The sequence below is a fragment of the Oncorhynchus kisutch genome, linkage group LG11 (assembly GCF_002021735.2).
Source record: "Oncorhynchus kisutch isolate 150728-3 linkage group LG11, Okis_V2, whole genome shotgun sequence".
NCBI lineage: Eukaryota > Metazoa > Chordata > Actinopteri > Salmoniformes > Salmonidae > Oncorhynchus > Oncorhynchus kisutch.
In genome coordinates, this window is record NC_034184.2 from 74,721,774 (window position 1) to 74,739,288 (window position 17,515).

The following is a 17,515-nucleotide window of genomic DNA, read 5'->3' on the forward strand; positions in this document are numbered from 1 at the left end:
TTGAATTCATAGCACTAACGTAAAATATTGTGTCATGCAAATCTCCAGTGTCCAACAGTGCAATCCATATTTAACAAGTAACAGCAACATCCTATTGTTCTACCGCCATTTTGGCTCAAAAGCAAAGATATTTTCTCGAAAAAGACCACATAATTCTACTGTTTGATTTTCTACCCTCAGCCTATTGTGGCGCCTTCAATATTTTTTTCTTTCCGAGCCTCAACCGTGGAACATGTCTAATTAATCAGCTGTTATTTTGTTGTTGTTTTTAAATGTTTATTTCAAACTATAGACGAATATCAAGAGGAAGTAGATATCTTTCCATCTATATATTTGACACCGGAGTGAGCTTGAGCCATAATGGAAGCAGTATTGTGAGTCCCGAGTCTCGCGATCTGCAAAACTCGGATTGAATGAAGTCAGCTGATAATTTGCTGTCGTATCGCCACTCACATCTTCCCTAGGCAGAGGATCAAGACGCTGGACTGTTTAATTTCTTAAGGTAGCTATGCCGTTTTATTATAATCAAATTAGATTAAATGCAATGTCTATATTATGTGATTTTTCATAATTCTTTCGAAATGCATCAAAATGGCATAGCCAGCGATTTTGACAGATGACCTAGAATTAAATAATACGGTCGTTTATCAAAGGATTTTGATAATTGGAACATACATTTAAATGCATTCATGGTCTTGGTTTTTCATTCAAATGTAGGCCTATTTGAATTAAACATTACATAGATTTTTATCACAATCAAATTGTAACGCTGGCAATGCGGCTTCTCAAATGTCAGTTGTTGTTGCGCAAAAAATGCGTAAACATCGTGCCTCACGTTATGTATTTGTCTCTCAATGTGTTTTGTTTATAGCAACAATGCAACTAGTTATGTTATTTTCTGTTTCATGGCCATGGATAGATTCGACCATGTGAAAAAAAGGATGTCGACGCTACAGCGCATTGGTGGTCATGTGATTATGTTGACAAGACACCTTTGGCAATGTAGCGGTTGATCATGGCTCGGTTCCATTACATTACACATAAGAGTCATTGGACTAAGACGTCATCGCTTGGTCTGAACATTAACACGCATTGCTTGCGGTACGGTTTTGGAAACATAAGAACCTTGTCTTTCATATCGGCGAGAAATAATTGTAAAAAAACAAAATGTTATATTGATATACACCTTTTTATAGGGATCCCACAAGCCAATATTTCCGTATTACAATGCTTGTTTATGGAAAACATGGAAGACCGAGTGGACTTTTTGTGCTAATTAGCTATCGGTGTCTGAACACCTGTGTAAACGGAAGACCGACACCACAAACATGTTGTCACAAAAAAATAAAATAAATACAGTAGGCTACAACTGTTAAAACCGGTTATAACAGTGCACAGTCAGTGTGTATTTTTCGTTTGTGAAATGATTTTGATATGAAAGTAGAGGGATTAATATTTCTTGAACCGCACCGCAATTGAGAATCGATTCGCGTTTTAGATGGATTATTTGGCGGTTTTGGCTTCCAGAGCCAATTCACCGATAAACAGAACATGTAAAGTCATTGGATTATAAACAGTAACGTTAGGCTACTTTAGTCCATTATTGGGCTACTTGGCTACTTTAATCTCAGCTTATTGACCAGCAGACTTTTGGGTAATGCACCTGAGATAAGACGGAGACTAGTAGCCAAACTACAAATGTTATCAATTCAAGATGCATGCAGAGAGTGGTATTGTAAATCAAAGAAAAATCACATATTATTCTCAAGCTGGCCATATTCTGTTGGTTTGTCCCTAGTGACATAGGCTAGTGTGACAGTGTCATGAGGAGGATTCTGTTTGACTACAGAAGAGGAAGAATCATTCATTGCATTTAGCACAAAAGCGTTAGGACCCTGTGCACCTGCCACAGCCCCACCACATCCTCACTTGGATGTTGCATTTCTCATCAGAAGTGTCTGCTTATAGGGTAGGGCCTGTTTGGGTGAATCTCAATAATGTGAGTTCAGATCCTCTTCCCTTCTCCTTCATCTGCACTGATCTGAGAAGTAAGGATAGGTTAAATCACTGTTTCCCAAATGGTGTCCTTGGGACCCCAAGGGGTGCACGTTTTGGTTTTTGCCCTAACACTACACAGCTGTTTCAAATGGTCAAAACTGGATGATTATTTGAATGAGCTGTATAGTGTTATGGTGAAAATCTAAACGTGTGTCCCGAGGACCGAGATTGGGAAACCCTAAGTTAAAGCAATATTGTGAAATCCCCCATCGATTGATTTTCTTTCACCTGTGTATAGTGCAGTGTCTAATGAAGGACACAAGACAAGGAAGGGGAAAGGAAGCCACAGGAATATTGAGAATAAGATCGACCCTTTGTGTCCTCTATCTTTGATCACAAAGAACAGAAGAGTTAATAAAAAGAACAGCTAGTTAAAAAGAGGTTTAACAGGTTTTCCCTAAGTGTTGATTCAGGACCAGTTTTAGTTGCAACTCTATGGCTCAATACTAGGACTGAGAAAGGAGAACTATTTTACATTGTTATCAAATTGTTTTGCTCACAAAAACTACGGTGAAATGCTTACTTACAGGCCTTTCCCAAAAAGGCAGAGAAAGAAAATAGAAAAGTAAATACAAATGAGTAATGATAACTTGGCTATATACACACAGGGTACCAGTACCAAGGTGATCTGCAGGTGTAAGATATAATTGAGGTAGATCTGCACATATAATTAAACAATGAGGCACACGGGGGTGTGGTATATGGCCAATATACCACCGCTAAGGGCTGTTCTTAGTCTAGATGCATCACGGAGTGCATGGACACAGCCCTTAGCTGTTGCATATTGGCCATATACCACAAACTCCAGAGGTGCCTTATTGCTATTAGAAACTGGTTACCAATGTAATTAGAGCAGTAAAAATAAATATTTTGTTATACCCGTGGTATACGGTCTGATATACCACGGCTGTCAGCCAGTCAGAATTCCGGGCTTGAACCACACAGTTTATAACTACTGTACCATTCAAAAGTTGGGACACATCAACTCATTCAAGGGTTTTTCTTTATTTTGACTATTTTCTATATTGTAGAATAATTGTGAAGACATCAAAACGATATATATTTTTTTTAGTTTTGGGTCAAAAAAGACTGCAAAATTCAGGAATTCAGCAAAAAAAAAAAGTTTAATTTAGAAAATCTGTTACCAAGTATTGCCACATGCAAACAAGGAGACATATATGTGATCGTGTCTCAATGTAATCAACGTATGAAATAATTTATATTTTCAAATAGTACCTCTTTTTGGGCAAATTATTATAATTATGTTCTACCCCTGCCCTAGAACCTTGGCATGTACTGTATGCCGTCTCCCTCTCTTCAGTGCCTTCCTGATTCTGCCCTTCAGAATCACTGGCGGCCAGGGGAAGGGTGGTTGTTGGTGAATGTGTGAATCCATTGTCAATTTGGGATGCACTTACTTAGTAAATTAGCACTATTTCATGACATTTGAAAACTTGAACAGGAAGTTAAATGTGAGCCGTTGGGTTTACAGGATTATGCAACACCTTGCAACCAGCACTCTAGTTTCATTATGAGAGATTATGCTGAATGAGACATTATTTTATTAGGGTAAAGCTCCTTTGTTTGGTCACTGGTTACCCTCACTGGAGAGACATTCCTGAGTATGGATCGTTTACATTGTAACACTGCAGTGCTCAGTGAGTGTATCCTTGATAGAAGGATTCCATACGTCACATGACTGCTGTCATATGATGTGGCTGAGTCCATAGAAACTTGATGCATGTCTGGGTTTTACCCTCTGACTGTACTGACTGTACTTCCACAACTGTTAGTGTGGGAGTACTTTTTCCCCCCAATAAAGGTAGGGATGTTGGGGAGAGTAAACTGATCCCTGATCTGTTTGTAAGGGCAACTTCAGCCTGCATTGTACCAGAGATTGCTGAGCTTGGTAGGTGGCTGCCCTGAGGCCTGGCAGTGTGCTCACTGTTGTGTCAAGGGATATGGATGTAATCCACTCGCTTTTTAAATACCAGAGTGTTGTGAATCACTGTCTGAATCTCATACAATTCACAAAGACACTAATTTAGTTGACTTCCCAATCCTACCCCACACTAGAATTTTCCACTTCCTCAAACGGCCCATATAACTCAGCCAGCCATGTTCCACAGTCATGTGACGCCTCATGCATATATTCCACCCTATGAGTCTCTATGCCAAAATCACAATGGAAATGATTCAATTCTGTCCAAGTGTGTGTCTGTCAGTGTGTGTATACATGCATTTCTGTATGCATGTCTGTCCTGTTTTACAGTAAGTATTTTGCACCTGATAGGATCCAGAGGGAATAAAACATTCAAGAGAAAGGGAAGAATTGAGCACTTGATAAAGAAAGTAAGTTTTTGCATTGTTTTAAATCTCTTAATGGAGGTACAAATGCCATGTAAGCTAAGCTTGGCCATGGATGCCACATCCTTCGGTCTGTATCCTGCTGCTCCAGACTAGATCTGTTGAGGGGGGCTGCTGTATTTCTACACAGATAACATAGTGCCTTTTCCTCCATGCTAGCAGTGGCAAGGACAAAAGGGCACTGAAGCAGGGATGGTGTTTGTGTGTCTACAGACAGAGTGGGTGATGAGGGGTTGTTGTTAAACCCATGCAGTATAAATTCAGCAGCACCATAATGTTAGCCACTGTAGCGTTAACCCCCCCAGCCCCCTCCCCAGAGAAAGAGAGCTGCCGAGTCATGATGTTCGGCTCTAGTCGCTGGGATATCACCATGGTCATGATTCAGAAAAGGGGTGTTATTGTCATGGTAACAGAGGGACAGGGATCCGTGTTACCCGATAGTGTGCTATATGTTTGCTATATGTTTGCGAGTCCCTCTCACCATTGCAGAAAGATTCATTTTTAAGCCTCTGTGTGGGAGGGAATTTGTCTGTGTGTAATCATCATGTAGTAATTGTCCTACTCTGTTCGTGTGTGTATGTTTTTAGTGTCGGAGAGGGTTACCAAGCTGCTTTGAACAGATTCAGAATGGATGGGTGGGTGGATTTGAGTTGGATGAGAAGCCCATTGACCTTCTAATGACTGGGTCAATAGTGTCCCAGCCAGGACTATAACTCACTGTGGTCTGGGATGCAGTCCGCTATAACACGAATCAATACAGCTGTATATATACGGTGATCTCCATACTGGGACAGTAACCACGTTTCCGTTCCAAGTAAAGTCTTACCATAACAAAATAAATCCTAACAGCTGTGATTGAAACAGGTGGTTTCGGTACAATTTTTATTAACGCCGACAGACTTTGTTTGTTGGAGATGGTGAGGTCTTTTTGTGTCTGTAAAATGTATTATTTGGGACATGGAGGTGGAAACTACTTTATGCGCCAGACATATAGAGTTACAGAGGCTGGGTCCTGTTATTGTTATTGATATAATAACAATCATATCGTCGTAAATTTGAAGTCACACCACTCTGAAAACTATGCAGTTTATTAGGCTACAGATGAAATAATTATGATTAATTTCACAGGGTGGTGAAAGTGCACGGTAATGAGCTTGATGCTGCTTTCCAATAAATATCGAGGGTCTTATTCTGGTGACATGATTGATGTTTGACATAGAAATCCATAATAATCTCATCATGTAGACTAGACAACCCTCACAGCCTACCCGCACTGTATCTGTATCTGTAGGCTGGAACACAGGTACCAAGACCAGCGTAGGCACATTTACTATTTAACGCAACAGTTTGTGACAAATACGATGGAAACACATTGAACTTTATATTTTTATTTGATACATGAAAACCTAAGTGATAAAGTACATTTTGTGTGCACTACGTCATCACGCACTGATTTTTATCCGCAAGAAGTCAATTTGGTGGAAACGCATCACTGGTGGAAACGCATCACTGGTGGAAACGCATCACTGGTGGAAACGCATCACTGGTGGAAACGCATCACTGGTGGAAACGCATCACTGGTGGAAACGCATCACTGGTGGAAACGCATCACTGGTGGAAACGCATCACTGGTGGAAACGCATCACTGGTGGAAACGCATCACTGGTGGAAACGCATCACTGGTGGAAACGCATCACTGGTGGAAACGCATCACTGGTGGAAACGCATCACTGGTGGAAACGCATCACTGGTGGAAACGCATCACTGGTGGAAACATGCCACTGGTGGGAAAATGCCACTGGTGGGAAAATGCGCATGTTTTCTTTATGCAGATTTGAGAATATTCCCATGAAAATCTGTCGCCAATTGGATGGAAACCTAGCTAGTGACATGTTTTGTCTCGCTATGGAATTTAAATGATACAATGACTGAGTTTAAAATGCAGACTGTCAGCTTTAATTTGAGGGTATTTTCATCCATGTCAGTGAACCATTTAGAAAATGTATTTGTTTTCAATAAACATTGGAGACCAAATATAGTTTACATGTGGTCAACAATCTAAGCCAACCTGTCTTTTTTTTTTTCCCCCATAGTTGTGCACACAATGGTTTTGTTGCTGAACAACCAACCTGTCAGTGGTGGACTGTGTACCACTCTTTATCTCTCCTCACTCCCTTTATCCCTGTCATTCACACACTCACTCTGTTCTTTCTTTATCACGGTCCTTCACACACTCACTCTGTTCTTTCTTTATCACGGTCCTTCACACACTCACTCTGTTCTTTCTTTATCACGGTCCTTCACACACTCACTCCGTTCTTCTTTCTTTATCCCTGTCATTCACACACTCACTCTGTTCTTCTTTCTTTATCCCTGTCATTCACACACTCACTCTGTTCTTTCTTTATCACGGTCCTTCACACACTCACTCTGTTCTTCTTTCTTTATCCCTGTCATTCACACACTCACTCTGTTCTTTCTTTATCACGGTCCTTCACACACTCACTCCGTTCTTCTTTCTTTATCCCTGTCATTCACACACTCACTCTGTTCTTTCTTTATCACGGTCCTTCACACACTCACTCTGTTCTTTCTTTATCCCTGTCATTCACACACTCACTCTGTTCTTTCTTTATCACGGTCCTTCACACACTCACTCCGTTCTTTCTTTATCCCTGTCATTCACACACTCACTCCGTTCTTCTTTCTTTATCCCTGTCATTCACACACTCACTCTGTTCTTTCTTCATCACGGTCCTTCACACACTCACTCCGTTCTTCTTTCTTTATCCCGGTCCTTCACACACTCACTCCGTTCTTCTTTCTTTATCCCTGTCATTCACACACTCACTCCGTTCTTCTTTCTTTATCACGGTCCTTCACACACTCACTCTGTTCTTTCTTTATCACGGTCCTTCACCACTCACTCCGTTCTTCTTTCTTTATCACGGTCCTTCACACACTCACTCCGTTCTTCTTTCTCTCAGATCTAGCCTGTCAGGATGGACCTGTCCAAGCTGCCTAAGATCCGGGATGAGGAGAAAGAGAGCGAGTTTGGATACGTACATGGAGTCTCTGGCCCAGGTCACTATCTCACATACACATTCACCTATGTCTCACGTGCCTCTGTTTAGGCTCTAAAGGTTTTAGGCTAGCTGAAGAAGGGATGCTTTGGTAATAGCCTCAGCTATGCCTGGTCAAATAAAGGTTAAATGAATAAAAAAAATAAAAAAAATATCCCTCTGGTAGTAAGCCAGGCGATAGGATGCTTGGCACTAATCTGTTTACACCAATCTGGCGTGGAGTTTGGACTAGAGATCCGTCTCTCTTGCATGGTGTGTGACCTCTGACCTGTGTTGTCCCCTGGCTGTGCTGCAGTTGTGACGGCCACTGCCATGGCAGGAGCGGCCATGTATGAGCTGGTGAGAGTGGGCCACAGTGAGCTGGTGGGAGAGATCATCAGGCTGGAGGGAGACATGGCCACCATTCAGGTTTACGAGGAGACATGTATCCTAACGGGTTATACTGTTACTGCACCTCACTGGTTGTATCCCAAATGGCATCCTATTCCCTACATAGGGAACTACTTTTGACCAGAGAAATATGGGCCCTGGTTAAAAGAAGTGCACTGTAAAGTTAATAGGGGTTTCGTTTGGGATGCAAGCTTTACTGTACCTGACTGTCAGTGTTCTCCTGGTACATGCAGTGCTATGCCTGTGTGTACATGACTGCACCTGTCTGTCAGGGGTTGGAACCAAAAATAATCTTCCAATTGTTTTTTTTCTGAACAGAACCATCATTTTTTCCCGTTCTGACCAGCAAAATACATTTCTGAATCACCGGTTTACATCTTTCCTTCCTTTACTGTGATAGAAAATGAACAAATTAGCCTCCTTCTATACGCCTATATCTGTATAGCAGGCAAGGCCTAGCCATCTGACATAAAGAAATGCGTGTCGTAGCATGCTGAGAGAGAGGGATTTTAAATATCTTACACATCAAATCACAAATAGTTTTTTTAAGGACATAAATGTGGCTCATTTGGCTAATCTCCCTTGTTTATTGATGGTGCTGGCTGCACCAGGTTCAATCTGAATGCATATGGATGGTTTTTCTAATTTTCCTAATGGAAACCCTGGCACAGATGCTGGTGCAAATCTTCTAGTGGGTAGACACTGGAATAAGTTTGAGGGTGAGGGCTTTGTAGAGGTGCTTTACAGTGTTTTTAGTGGGACAAAAGGAAAAAATACCCGGAATGTAAAAAAAAAAACATTATTAACTGGTTCCCATGATTATAAAATAACAGTTCTGTTCCCGGAACATTATAGATCACTTTCATTCGCAGTACTGATTCTGTTCCTCAAAATATTTGGTTATTTTCTGGTTTTTGGTTTGGTTCCCTGAACCGGTTCCAACTGTCTTGGTGTGTGTGTATACACACTTACTATATATTTATACAATCACCTTAGTGTTCATTACTGAACACATTTTTACGGTACATACACACTTAGTCTTATACACCATAGCAACCTCTTGATAGCACTCACAGACACATGAGAAAAAAATCTGAAATCTACTGAAACACACACACACACACACACACACACACACTGTGCATGTGTTCCTGAGCATTGTCACAGCGGGTGTATCCGTTGGGGACCCGGTGCTGCGGACAGGGAAGCCTCTGTCAGTGGAGTTGGGCCCAGGCATCATGGGCTCCATATTCGATGGTATCCAGCGCCCCCTGAAGGACATCAATGACCTAACACAGAGCATCTACATCCCCCGCGGAGTCAATATCGGAGCCCTCAACCGAGACCTGAAATGGGAGTTCTCCCCTGTCAAGAGCTTACGGGTGGGTGCATCCTACTACTCAGAGGAAAGTGTTTGCATGGTTTACTCGATGCGCTACACTATCCACAATTTCAAGTGTCCTTAGACCACATACTGAACTGTACATTTGAAGCTAGAATCCTTAATTGAAACAATAACAAAGTGGTCACCCCGCCTCTGTTTTGGGAGTAAGATGAGCAATGGGCCTGGACAATATTTGTACATTTTTTAATTGAACCTTTTATTTAACTAGGCAAGTGATTCTTATTTACAATGACGGCCTACACCGGCCTAACCCAGACGACGCTGGGCCAATTGTGCGCCGCCCTATGGTACTCCCAATCACGGCCGGTTGTGATACAGCCAGGGTGTCTGTAGTGAAACCTCTAGCACTGAGATGCAGTGCCTTAGACCGCTGCGCCACTCAGGAACCACACTCAAATTCATAGACTGAGCTATGGATGCAAGTACTGACCATCCATGATATCAAAATGGTAGTTTTGAGGCTATACAGTGTTTGTTTACGTTGTTTACAAACATCGGAGTAAATCAAGCTTATATTTTGGGTTCTGAATGGTACGACAGTTGAACTAAGCTCATGACTCATAAGTTATATTCTTCATGAGTCAATGAGTATATATCGTTAATCTAGAAGTCAAAAATGTATGTAGCAACTAAGGATTCTAGCTTTCATGTTAAAGTTTGAATTGATAATCATTAACCCCTTATCTCCCCCCTCTCTCTTAGGTGGGCAGTCACATCACAGGGGGTGATATCTACGGGATGGTGTTTGAGAACTCCCTCATCAAGCACAAGATCATGCTGCCCCCGAGGAACAGAGGAACCGTCACCTATGTGGCTCCCCCCGGAAACTATGACGTCTCGGTTAGTTCCACCACCCAACCTTGTCTAAATCCATAGTAATACATGTGGGGTCATTTATGCATTAAGACTGTGTGTGTTTCAGGACGTGGTGTTGGAGCTGGAGTTTGAGGGTATGAAGGAGAAGTTCACCATGGTCCAGGTCTGGCCAGTGCGACAGATTCGCCCGGTCACAGAGAAGCTGCCTGCCAATCACCCACTGCTGACCGGACAGAGAGTACTGGACGCCCTCTTCCCGTGAGTCCCCTTTCTCTTACCCCACTTTTCCATCCATCCTTCCTTCACCTTCCTCCATCTCGCTGTCTCTGCGTCAGGGAATCTCTTTCTTACCCCACTTTTCCATCTATCCTTCCTTCACCTTCCTCCATCTCGCTGTCTCTGCGTCAGGGAATCTCTCTCTTACCCCACTTCTCCATCTATCCTTCCTTCACCTTCCTCCATCTCGCTGTCTCTGCGTCAGGGTGAAAATGGGAGAAAGTCCCTATCAGAATGTCTTTCTGTCCATCTGTCTTCAATGTTCTGCTGCAAGGAAACTGAATTAGAAAGTGTTATCTGAATCTGCCAATATACTCAACCTCTGCTTCCATCTCCCTGCCCCCGGTCTGTTCTGTCTGTCTCTGTGTCCAGGTGTGTCCAAGGAGGAACTACAGCCATCCCCGGAGCCTTTGGCTGTGGTAAAACTGTCATCTCCCAGTCCCTGTCAAAGTACTCCAACAGTGATGTCATCGTCTACGTAGGCTGTGGGGAGCGAGGGAACGAGATGTCAGAAGTTCTGCGAGATTTCCCCGAGGTGGGTGGTGTTACAGTGCACATTTTGTTACGTTACAGCCTTATTCTAAAATGGATGAAATTGCTTTTCCCCCCTCATCAATCTACACACAATACCCCATAATGACCTTTTACTCAGTACTTTGTTGAAGCACCTTTGGCAGCGATTACAGCCTTGAGTCTTCAGGGGTATGACACTATAAGCTTGGCACACCTGTATTTGGGGAGTTTCTCCCATTCTTCTCTACAGATCCTCTCATGCTGTCAGGTTGGATGGGAAGCGTTGCTATTTTCAGGTCTCTCCAGAGATGTTCGATCAGGTTCAAATCCGGGCTCCGGCTGGGCCACACAAGGACATTCAGAGACTTGTCCCGAAGCCACTCCTGCGTTGTCTTAGCTGTGTGCTTAGGGTAATTTTCCTTTTGGAAGGTGAACTTTCACCCCAGTCTGACGTCCTGAGAGCTCTGGAGCAGGTTTTCCTCAAGGATCACTCTGTACTTTGCTCCGTTCATCTTTTCCTCGATCCTGACTAGTCTCCCAGTCCCTGCCACTGAAAAACATCCCCACAGCATGCTTCTGGATGCCACCACCATGCTTCTGGATGGTGCCAAGTGTCCTCCAGACGTGACGCTTGGCATTTAGGCCAAAGAGTTCCATCTTTGTTTCATCAGCCCAGAGAATCTTGTTTCTCATGGTCTGAGAGTCCTTTAGGTGCTGACGAATGGCTTCCGTCTGGCCACTCTACCATAAAGGCCTAATTGGTGGAGTGCTGCAGAGATAGTTGTACACCTGGAAGTTTCTTCTATCGCTGCAGAGGAACCCTAGAACCCTGTCAGAGTGACCATTCGGTTCTTGGTCACCTCCCTGACCAAGGCACTTCTCCCCTGATTTCTCAGTTTGGCCGGGCGGCCAGCTCTTGGAAGAGTCTTGGTCGTTTCAAACTTCTTCAATTTAAGAATGATGGAGGCCACTGTTCTTGGGGAACTTCAATGCTGCAGAAATGTTTTTAGTACCCTTCCTGAGATCTGTACCTCGATACAATCCTGTCTTGGAGCGCTACGGACAACTCTTTCTACCTCATGGCTTGGTTTATGCTCTGAAATGCACTTTCAACTGTTGGAGCTTTATATAGACAGGTGTGTGCTTTTCCAAATCCTGTCCAATCATGTATAAACATCTCAAGAATGATCAATGGAAACAGGATGTACCTGAGCTCAATTTCGAGTCTCAGAGCAAAGGGTCTGAATACTTCTGTAGATATGGTATTTCTTTTTATTTAATTTTTCTATAAATTTGTAAACATTTCTAAAAAACTGTTTTTGCTTTGTCATTGTGGGGTGTTGTGTGTAGACTGAGGGGGAAAAACATTAGTTTAATCAATTTTAGAATAAGGCTGTAAAGTAACAAAATGTGGAAAAGGTCAAAGGGTCTGAATACTTCCCGAACGCACTGTATGTCATTAGATTATCATGATCATCATCATTAGCGTTAGCCTTTTTCTTATTGAAGGTCAGGATGATTGACAGTGTGTCTGTCTAATAGCTGACCATGGAGGTGGATGGGAAGACTGAGAGCATCATGAAGAGAACAGCGCTGGTGGCCAACACTTCCAACATGCCTGTGGCTGCTAGAGAGGCCTCTATCTACACAGGTAGGAACCAATCACAGGGCCCAGAGCATAACACAGCAAACCTCCCAGCCAATGACAGGCCTGAGGCCACAACATGGAGCACACCCCCTGACCAATCACCTACTTGTCCTCTCTGTGTGTCTGCAGGGATTACGCTGTCTGAGTACTTCAGGGACATGGGCTACAATGTTAGCATGATGGCTGACTCCACCTCTCGATGGGCCGAGGCTCTCAGGGAGATCTCTGGTCGACTGGCTGAGATGCCCGCTGGTGAGTGGCTGCTGGTAACATCCAAAATACAGAATTTTTTATGCAATGTATAGGACATCTTCTAGGGCTAGAGGGGTGAGTTCGGTTTAAATCAGTTATCTCGAACATATCAAGTAAGGCCTGTTTTGTCTCCACAGACAGTGGTTACCCAGCCTACTTGGGTGCCCGTCTGGCGTCATTCTACGAGCGTGCCGGCAGGGTGAAGTGTCTTGGCAACCCAGAGAGAGAGGGCAGCGTCAGCATTGTGGGGGCGTGAGTACAGTTACATCTCTTCACCACACGGGGGAGCCCTTGTTCCTCCTCTCACACTGGAATAGGCGGAAGTGGAGTGCTTCTTCTTACTTATAACCACATGATACCAATGTTCTGTTTCATTTCCACAGTGTGTCTCCCCCTGGTGGTGACTTCTCTGATCCTGTGACATCAGCTACCCTGGGTATCGTGCAGGTAACTGTGGATACAGCCTGTTTCTGTCTGGCTCTGATAGAACCCACTTATTTTAATTTTATTGAACCTTTATTTAACTAGGCAAGTCAGTTAATAACACATTCTTATTTACAATGACGGCCTAACGAAAGGTAAAAGGCCTCCTGTGGCCACGGGGACCTGGGATTAAAATAAATACAATATAAATATAGGACAAAACACACATCACAACAAGATAGACAACACTACATAATGAGAGACCTAAGACAACAACATAGCAAGGCAGCAACACAACATAACAACAACATGGTAGCAACACAACATAGTAGAGGCACAAAACATGGTACAAACATTATTGGGCACAGACAACAGCACAAAGGGCAAGAAGGTAGAGACAATAATACATCACACAAAGCAGCCACAACTGTCAGTAAGAGTGTCCATGATTGAGTCTTTGAATGAAGAGATTGAGATAAAACTGTCCAGTTTGAGTGTTTGTTGCAGCTCATTCCAGTCGCTAGCTGCAGCAAACTGAAAAGACGAGTGACCCAGGGATGTGTGTGCTTTGGGGACCTTTATCAGAATGTGACTGGTAGAACGGGTGTTGTATGTGGAGGATGAGGGCTGCAGTAGATATCTCAGATAGGTGGGAGTGAGGCCTAAGATGGTTTTATAAATAAGCATCAACCAGTGGGTCTTGCGATGGTTATACAGAGATGACCAGTTTACAGAGGAGTATAGAATGCAGTAATGTGTCCTCAAAGGAGCATTGGTTGCAAATCTGATGGCCTAATGGTAAAGAACATCTAGCCACTCGAGAGCACCCTTAAATTATGTCTCTGTAATCTAGTATGGATAGGATGGTCATCTGAATCAGGGTTAGTTTGGCAGCTAGGGTGAAAGAGGAGCGACTACGATAGAGGAAACCAAGTCTAGATTTAACTTTAGCCTGCAGCTTTGATATGTGCTGAGAGAAGGACAGTGCACCATCTAGCCATAATCTTTATTATATCTTGATTATTGACAGGTTTTTTCCAACACTTTTGATAAACGGGGCAAAATAGAAATGAGCCTGTAACAGTTAGGATCAGCTTGATCTCCCCCTTTAAATAAAGGACACACCGTGGCTGCCTTCTAAGCAATGGGAAGCTCCCCAGAAAGGAGAGACCGGCTTGGCGATGATAGGGGCAGCAACCTTAAAGAAGAAAGGGTCTAAACCGTCTGACCCAGATGTTTTTTGGGGGTCAAGTTTAAGGAGCTCCTTTAGCACCTCGGACTCAGTGACAGCCTGCAGGTAGCGAGGCAGGGGAAAAAAGGGGAGAAGCATCGGGGATAGTCGCATTAGAAGGGGTGGGAGATGAGGAAATGTTGGACGGGCAAGGAGGTATGGCTGCGTCAAATAGGAATCCTGACTTCAGGAAGTGGTGCTTTAAAGATCTCAGCCATGTGCTTCTTGTCAGGAACAACCACATCATCAACATTAAGGGACATGGGCAGCTGTGAGGAGGAGCATTTATTCTCCAGGTCTTTAACCGTTTTCTAGAATTTCTTGGGGTTGGACCCACAGAGAGAGAACTGCTGCTTAAAGTAACTAACTTTGGCCTTCCGGATAGCCTGAGTGCACTTATTTCTGATATGCCTGAACGAGAGCCAGTCAGCCTGAGTATGTGTGTGCCGAGCCTTTTGCCAAATGCAATTCCTGAGGTGGAGTAACTCTGCAAGATCACGGTCGAACCAGGGGCTGAACCTGTTTTTAATTCTCATTTTCTTTATGGGGGCGTGTTTGTGAACAATACCACTGAAAATATCAAAAAATAAGGTCCAAGCGTCTTCGACAGAGGGGATCAAGCTGATTCTAGACTATTTTACAGAGGCCTGTTCATGAAGGAAGGCTTGCTCCTTCAAGTTTTTTAGCAAGTGTCTGACAAATCAGGACAGGTCGTTTCACTGAGCAGCCATTACGAACACAGGCTGTAAAACAGTGATCACTAAGGTCATTACACTCATCCATATGGAGCAAAGAAATAAAGACAAGCTTTAGGGACTCAATTATCAAGCCTTGGGTACGCTCCTGATGCTGATGCCTGTCAGATCTTACAACGCCTGGATAGGTTTTTTACGTATCAACTAACCGCATCATATGTTATAGCAATCTGTCAGTCTGACACAATCGATGATGTGGCACACAATCGATGACGTGGCACGCAACCATTGGTTGGTTCATGCAACGTCTGAGCAGGGGAATGCAACTCTTCATCCTCTTTTTCCCTCGCTCTCCTCCTGCCTTCATCCTCTCTTTCTCTCTGCCCACTCACTCTTCTCTCTCCCTCTATCCTTCCCTCTCAGGTGTTCTGGGGTCTGGATAAGAAGCTGGCCCAGAGGAAGCACTTCCCGTCAGTCAACTGGCTGATCAGCTACAGTAAGTACACGCGGGCGCTAGACGAGTACTACGACAAGCACTTCCCTGAGTTCGTCCCGCTGCGCACCAAGGCCAAGGAGATCCTGCAGGAGGAGGAGGACCTGGCTGAGATCGTACAGCTGGTCGGCAAGGTGAGGGGGAACTGAGGGGAGGGGGAAGAAAGAAGGCGGGGACAATATTGAGCTGCATCTCTATAGTATGAGGTTTTATCTCCATGTCTCCTCTGCTTCATAATATTGAGATTGTCCTGGTTGTCATGGTGACAGGCATCGCTGGCAGAAACTGATAAGATCACCCTGGAGGTGGCCAAGCTCCTCAAGGATGACTTCCTGCAACAGAATGGTTACACCCCCTACGACAGGTAAAACACTCACTCTCTCAAACGCACTTACTCTCACTGACCTACTCATAAATGTCTGAGTAATATTGAAAGATTGACTGTGAAGTCATTCCAACTGTAACTCCCTGCCCTCTGACCTCTGCCTGTCCTCTGACCTCTCCCTGCAGGTTTTGTCCCTTCTATAAGACGGTAGGCATCCTGTCCAACATCATTGCATTCTACGACATGGCGAGGCACGCAGTGGAGACCACAGCTCAGAGCGACAACAAGATCACCTGGTCCATGATCCGAGAACACCTGGGAGAGATCCTCTACAGACTCAGCTCCATGAAGTTCAAAGTACATCTGCTGTCTGACTGTTTCTCGTTTGTCTTTCTCTCTCTCTGTGTTCCCTGTATCTCTCTCTGTATTTTTATGCTGTCTATGAGTGTTGCTCTTACTATTTGTCTGTATCACGATCTCTTTGTGTGTCTGTGTAACTCTATGTCTGGTCTGTTTCAGGACCCAGTGAAGGAGGGAGAGGCTCAGATCAAGTCTGACTACGCCCAGCTGCTGGAGGACATGCAGAACTCCTTTCGCAGCTTGGAGGACTGAGCCTTCACCCTGGACCTTTCACCCCTGACCCCTCACCTGTGACCCCAGGGACAGTGCATGTCTGTCACCCCCCCCCCCCCCCTCTCTCTGCAGCCACCTCCACTGCAGCCTCACATTCCACTGCCTTGTGTTTACACCCAACCTCCTGCCATCAGTTTACTCAACGTGTGAATGTGTATGGGCAAAAACAGAACAAAATGTACTGTGTTTCCTCACACATTCTAATTACCCCAGTGTATGTGCCCCAACATGGTCGAAGATCTGCCCCGACACCTTAATGTGTGTATGTTTACATGTCTGTGTGTGAGACCCCTGCATTGCCCCTCCCTTCCCCCTGTTTGTTTTGGACATGGTCTCTGGCCCTAGCTGTGTACCTGAAGACTGCAGTTGATGTAATTATTGTTCATTAGCCCTCTATCTGTACAGAATATTGATGAAGATTAACATCAAATACTTAATAAGCAGAGTGACTCTATATTTGTTGCAGGCGTCTGACAAGGACAATGTGTGGTCTGGTTGTTGTTCATATTTAGTGATTTATGCTGTGTAGTCTTGTGTACTTGCTGTATGTGTGTGAGAGAGAGGGGGGCTCTCTTGCCCTGTCCTTTCTACTGCTCGTGGGACAAGTCCCAAAGAATAAAAGGCAACAAAACAAAATGGTGGGTATTTTTTCTGTGTGTGTTTTTCAGTAATGTCAGTCTTCTCTGCATGTTCTGTGAGTGTAATCAACAGGTTGCTACTAGTTTATGTACTGTACTAACAATAGTGGTGAACATACAGGTGATCATGTTAATAAGTATATACACCACAGGAGGTTGGTGGCATCTTATTAAGGGGAGGATGGGTGTGTGAGAGTGACATAATAATTCTGGTGCAGCTGGTTGGACTAGCCTTGCTATGTGTCTCTCATTCCTATGTGGAATCTGTG

The 17,515-nt window shown here is 43.9% G+C and overlaps 1 protein-coding gene across 2 annotated transcripts; it reads left to right on the forward strand.

The window, feature by feature from the left end:
- Positions 1-96: 96 nt before the first annotated feature.
- Positions 97-17,248, forward strand: LOC109899263 (V-type proton ATPase catalytic subunit A). Of its 2 annotated transcripts, none has more exons than XM_020494324.2 (15): positions 97-502; positions 7,413-7,509; positions 7,804-7,932; positions 9,066-9,280; positions 10,006-10,143; positions 10,226-10,377; positions 10,768-10,930; positions 12,451-12,559; positions 12,686-12,808; positions 12,946-13,060; positions 13,192-13,255; positions 15,581-15,784; positions 15,920-16,014; positions 16,161-16,332; positions 16,495-17,244. In XM_020494324.2, the coding sequence occupies exons 2-15, from the start codon at positions 7,428-7,430 to the stop codon at positions 16,585-16,587; spliced, it is 1,854 nt and encodes a 617-aa protein (XP_020349913.1). In that variant the 5' UTR covers positions 97-502; positions 7,413-7,427; the 3' UTR covers positions 16,588-17,244. The 2 variants fall into 2 exon arrangements, with proteins under 2 accessions (XP_020349913.1, XP_020349912.1); XM_020494323.2 differs by lacking the exon at positions 97-502 and adding an exon at positions 4,241-4,410 and having other exon boundaries at positions 16,495-17,248.
- Positions 17,249-17,515: the final 267 nt, after the last annotated feature.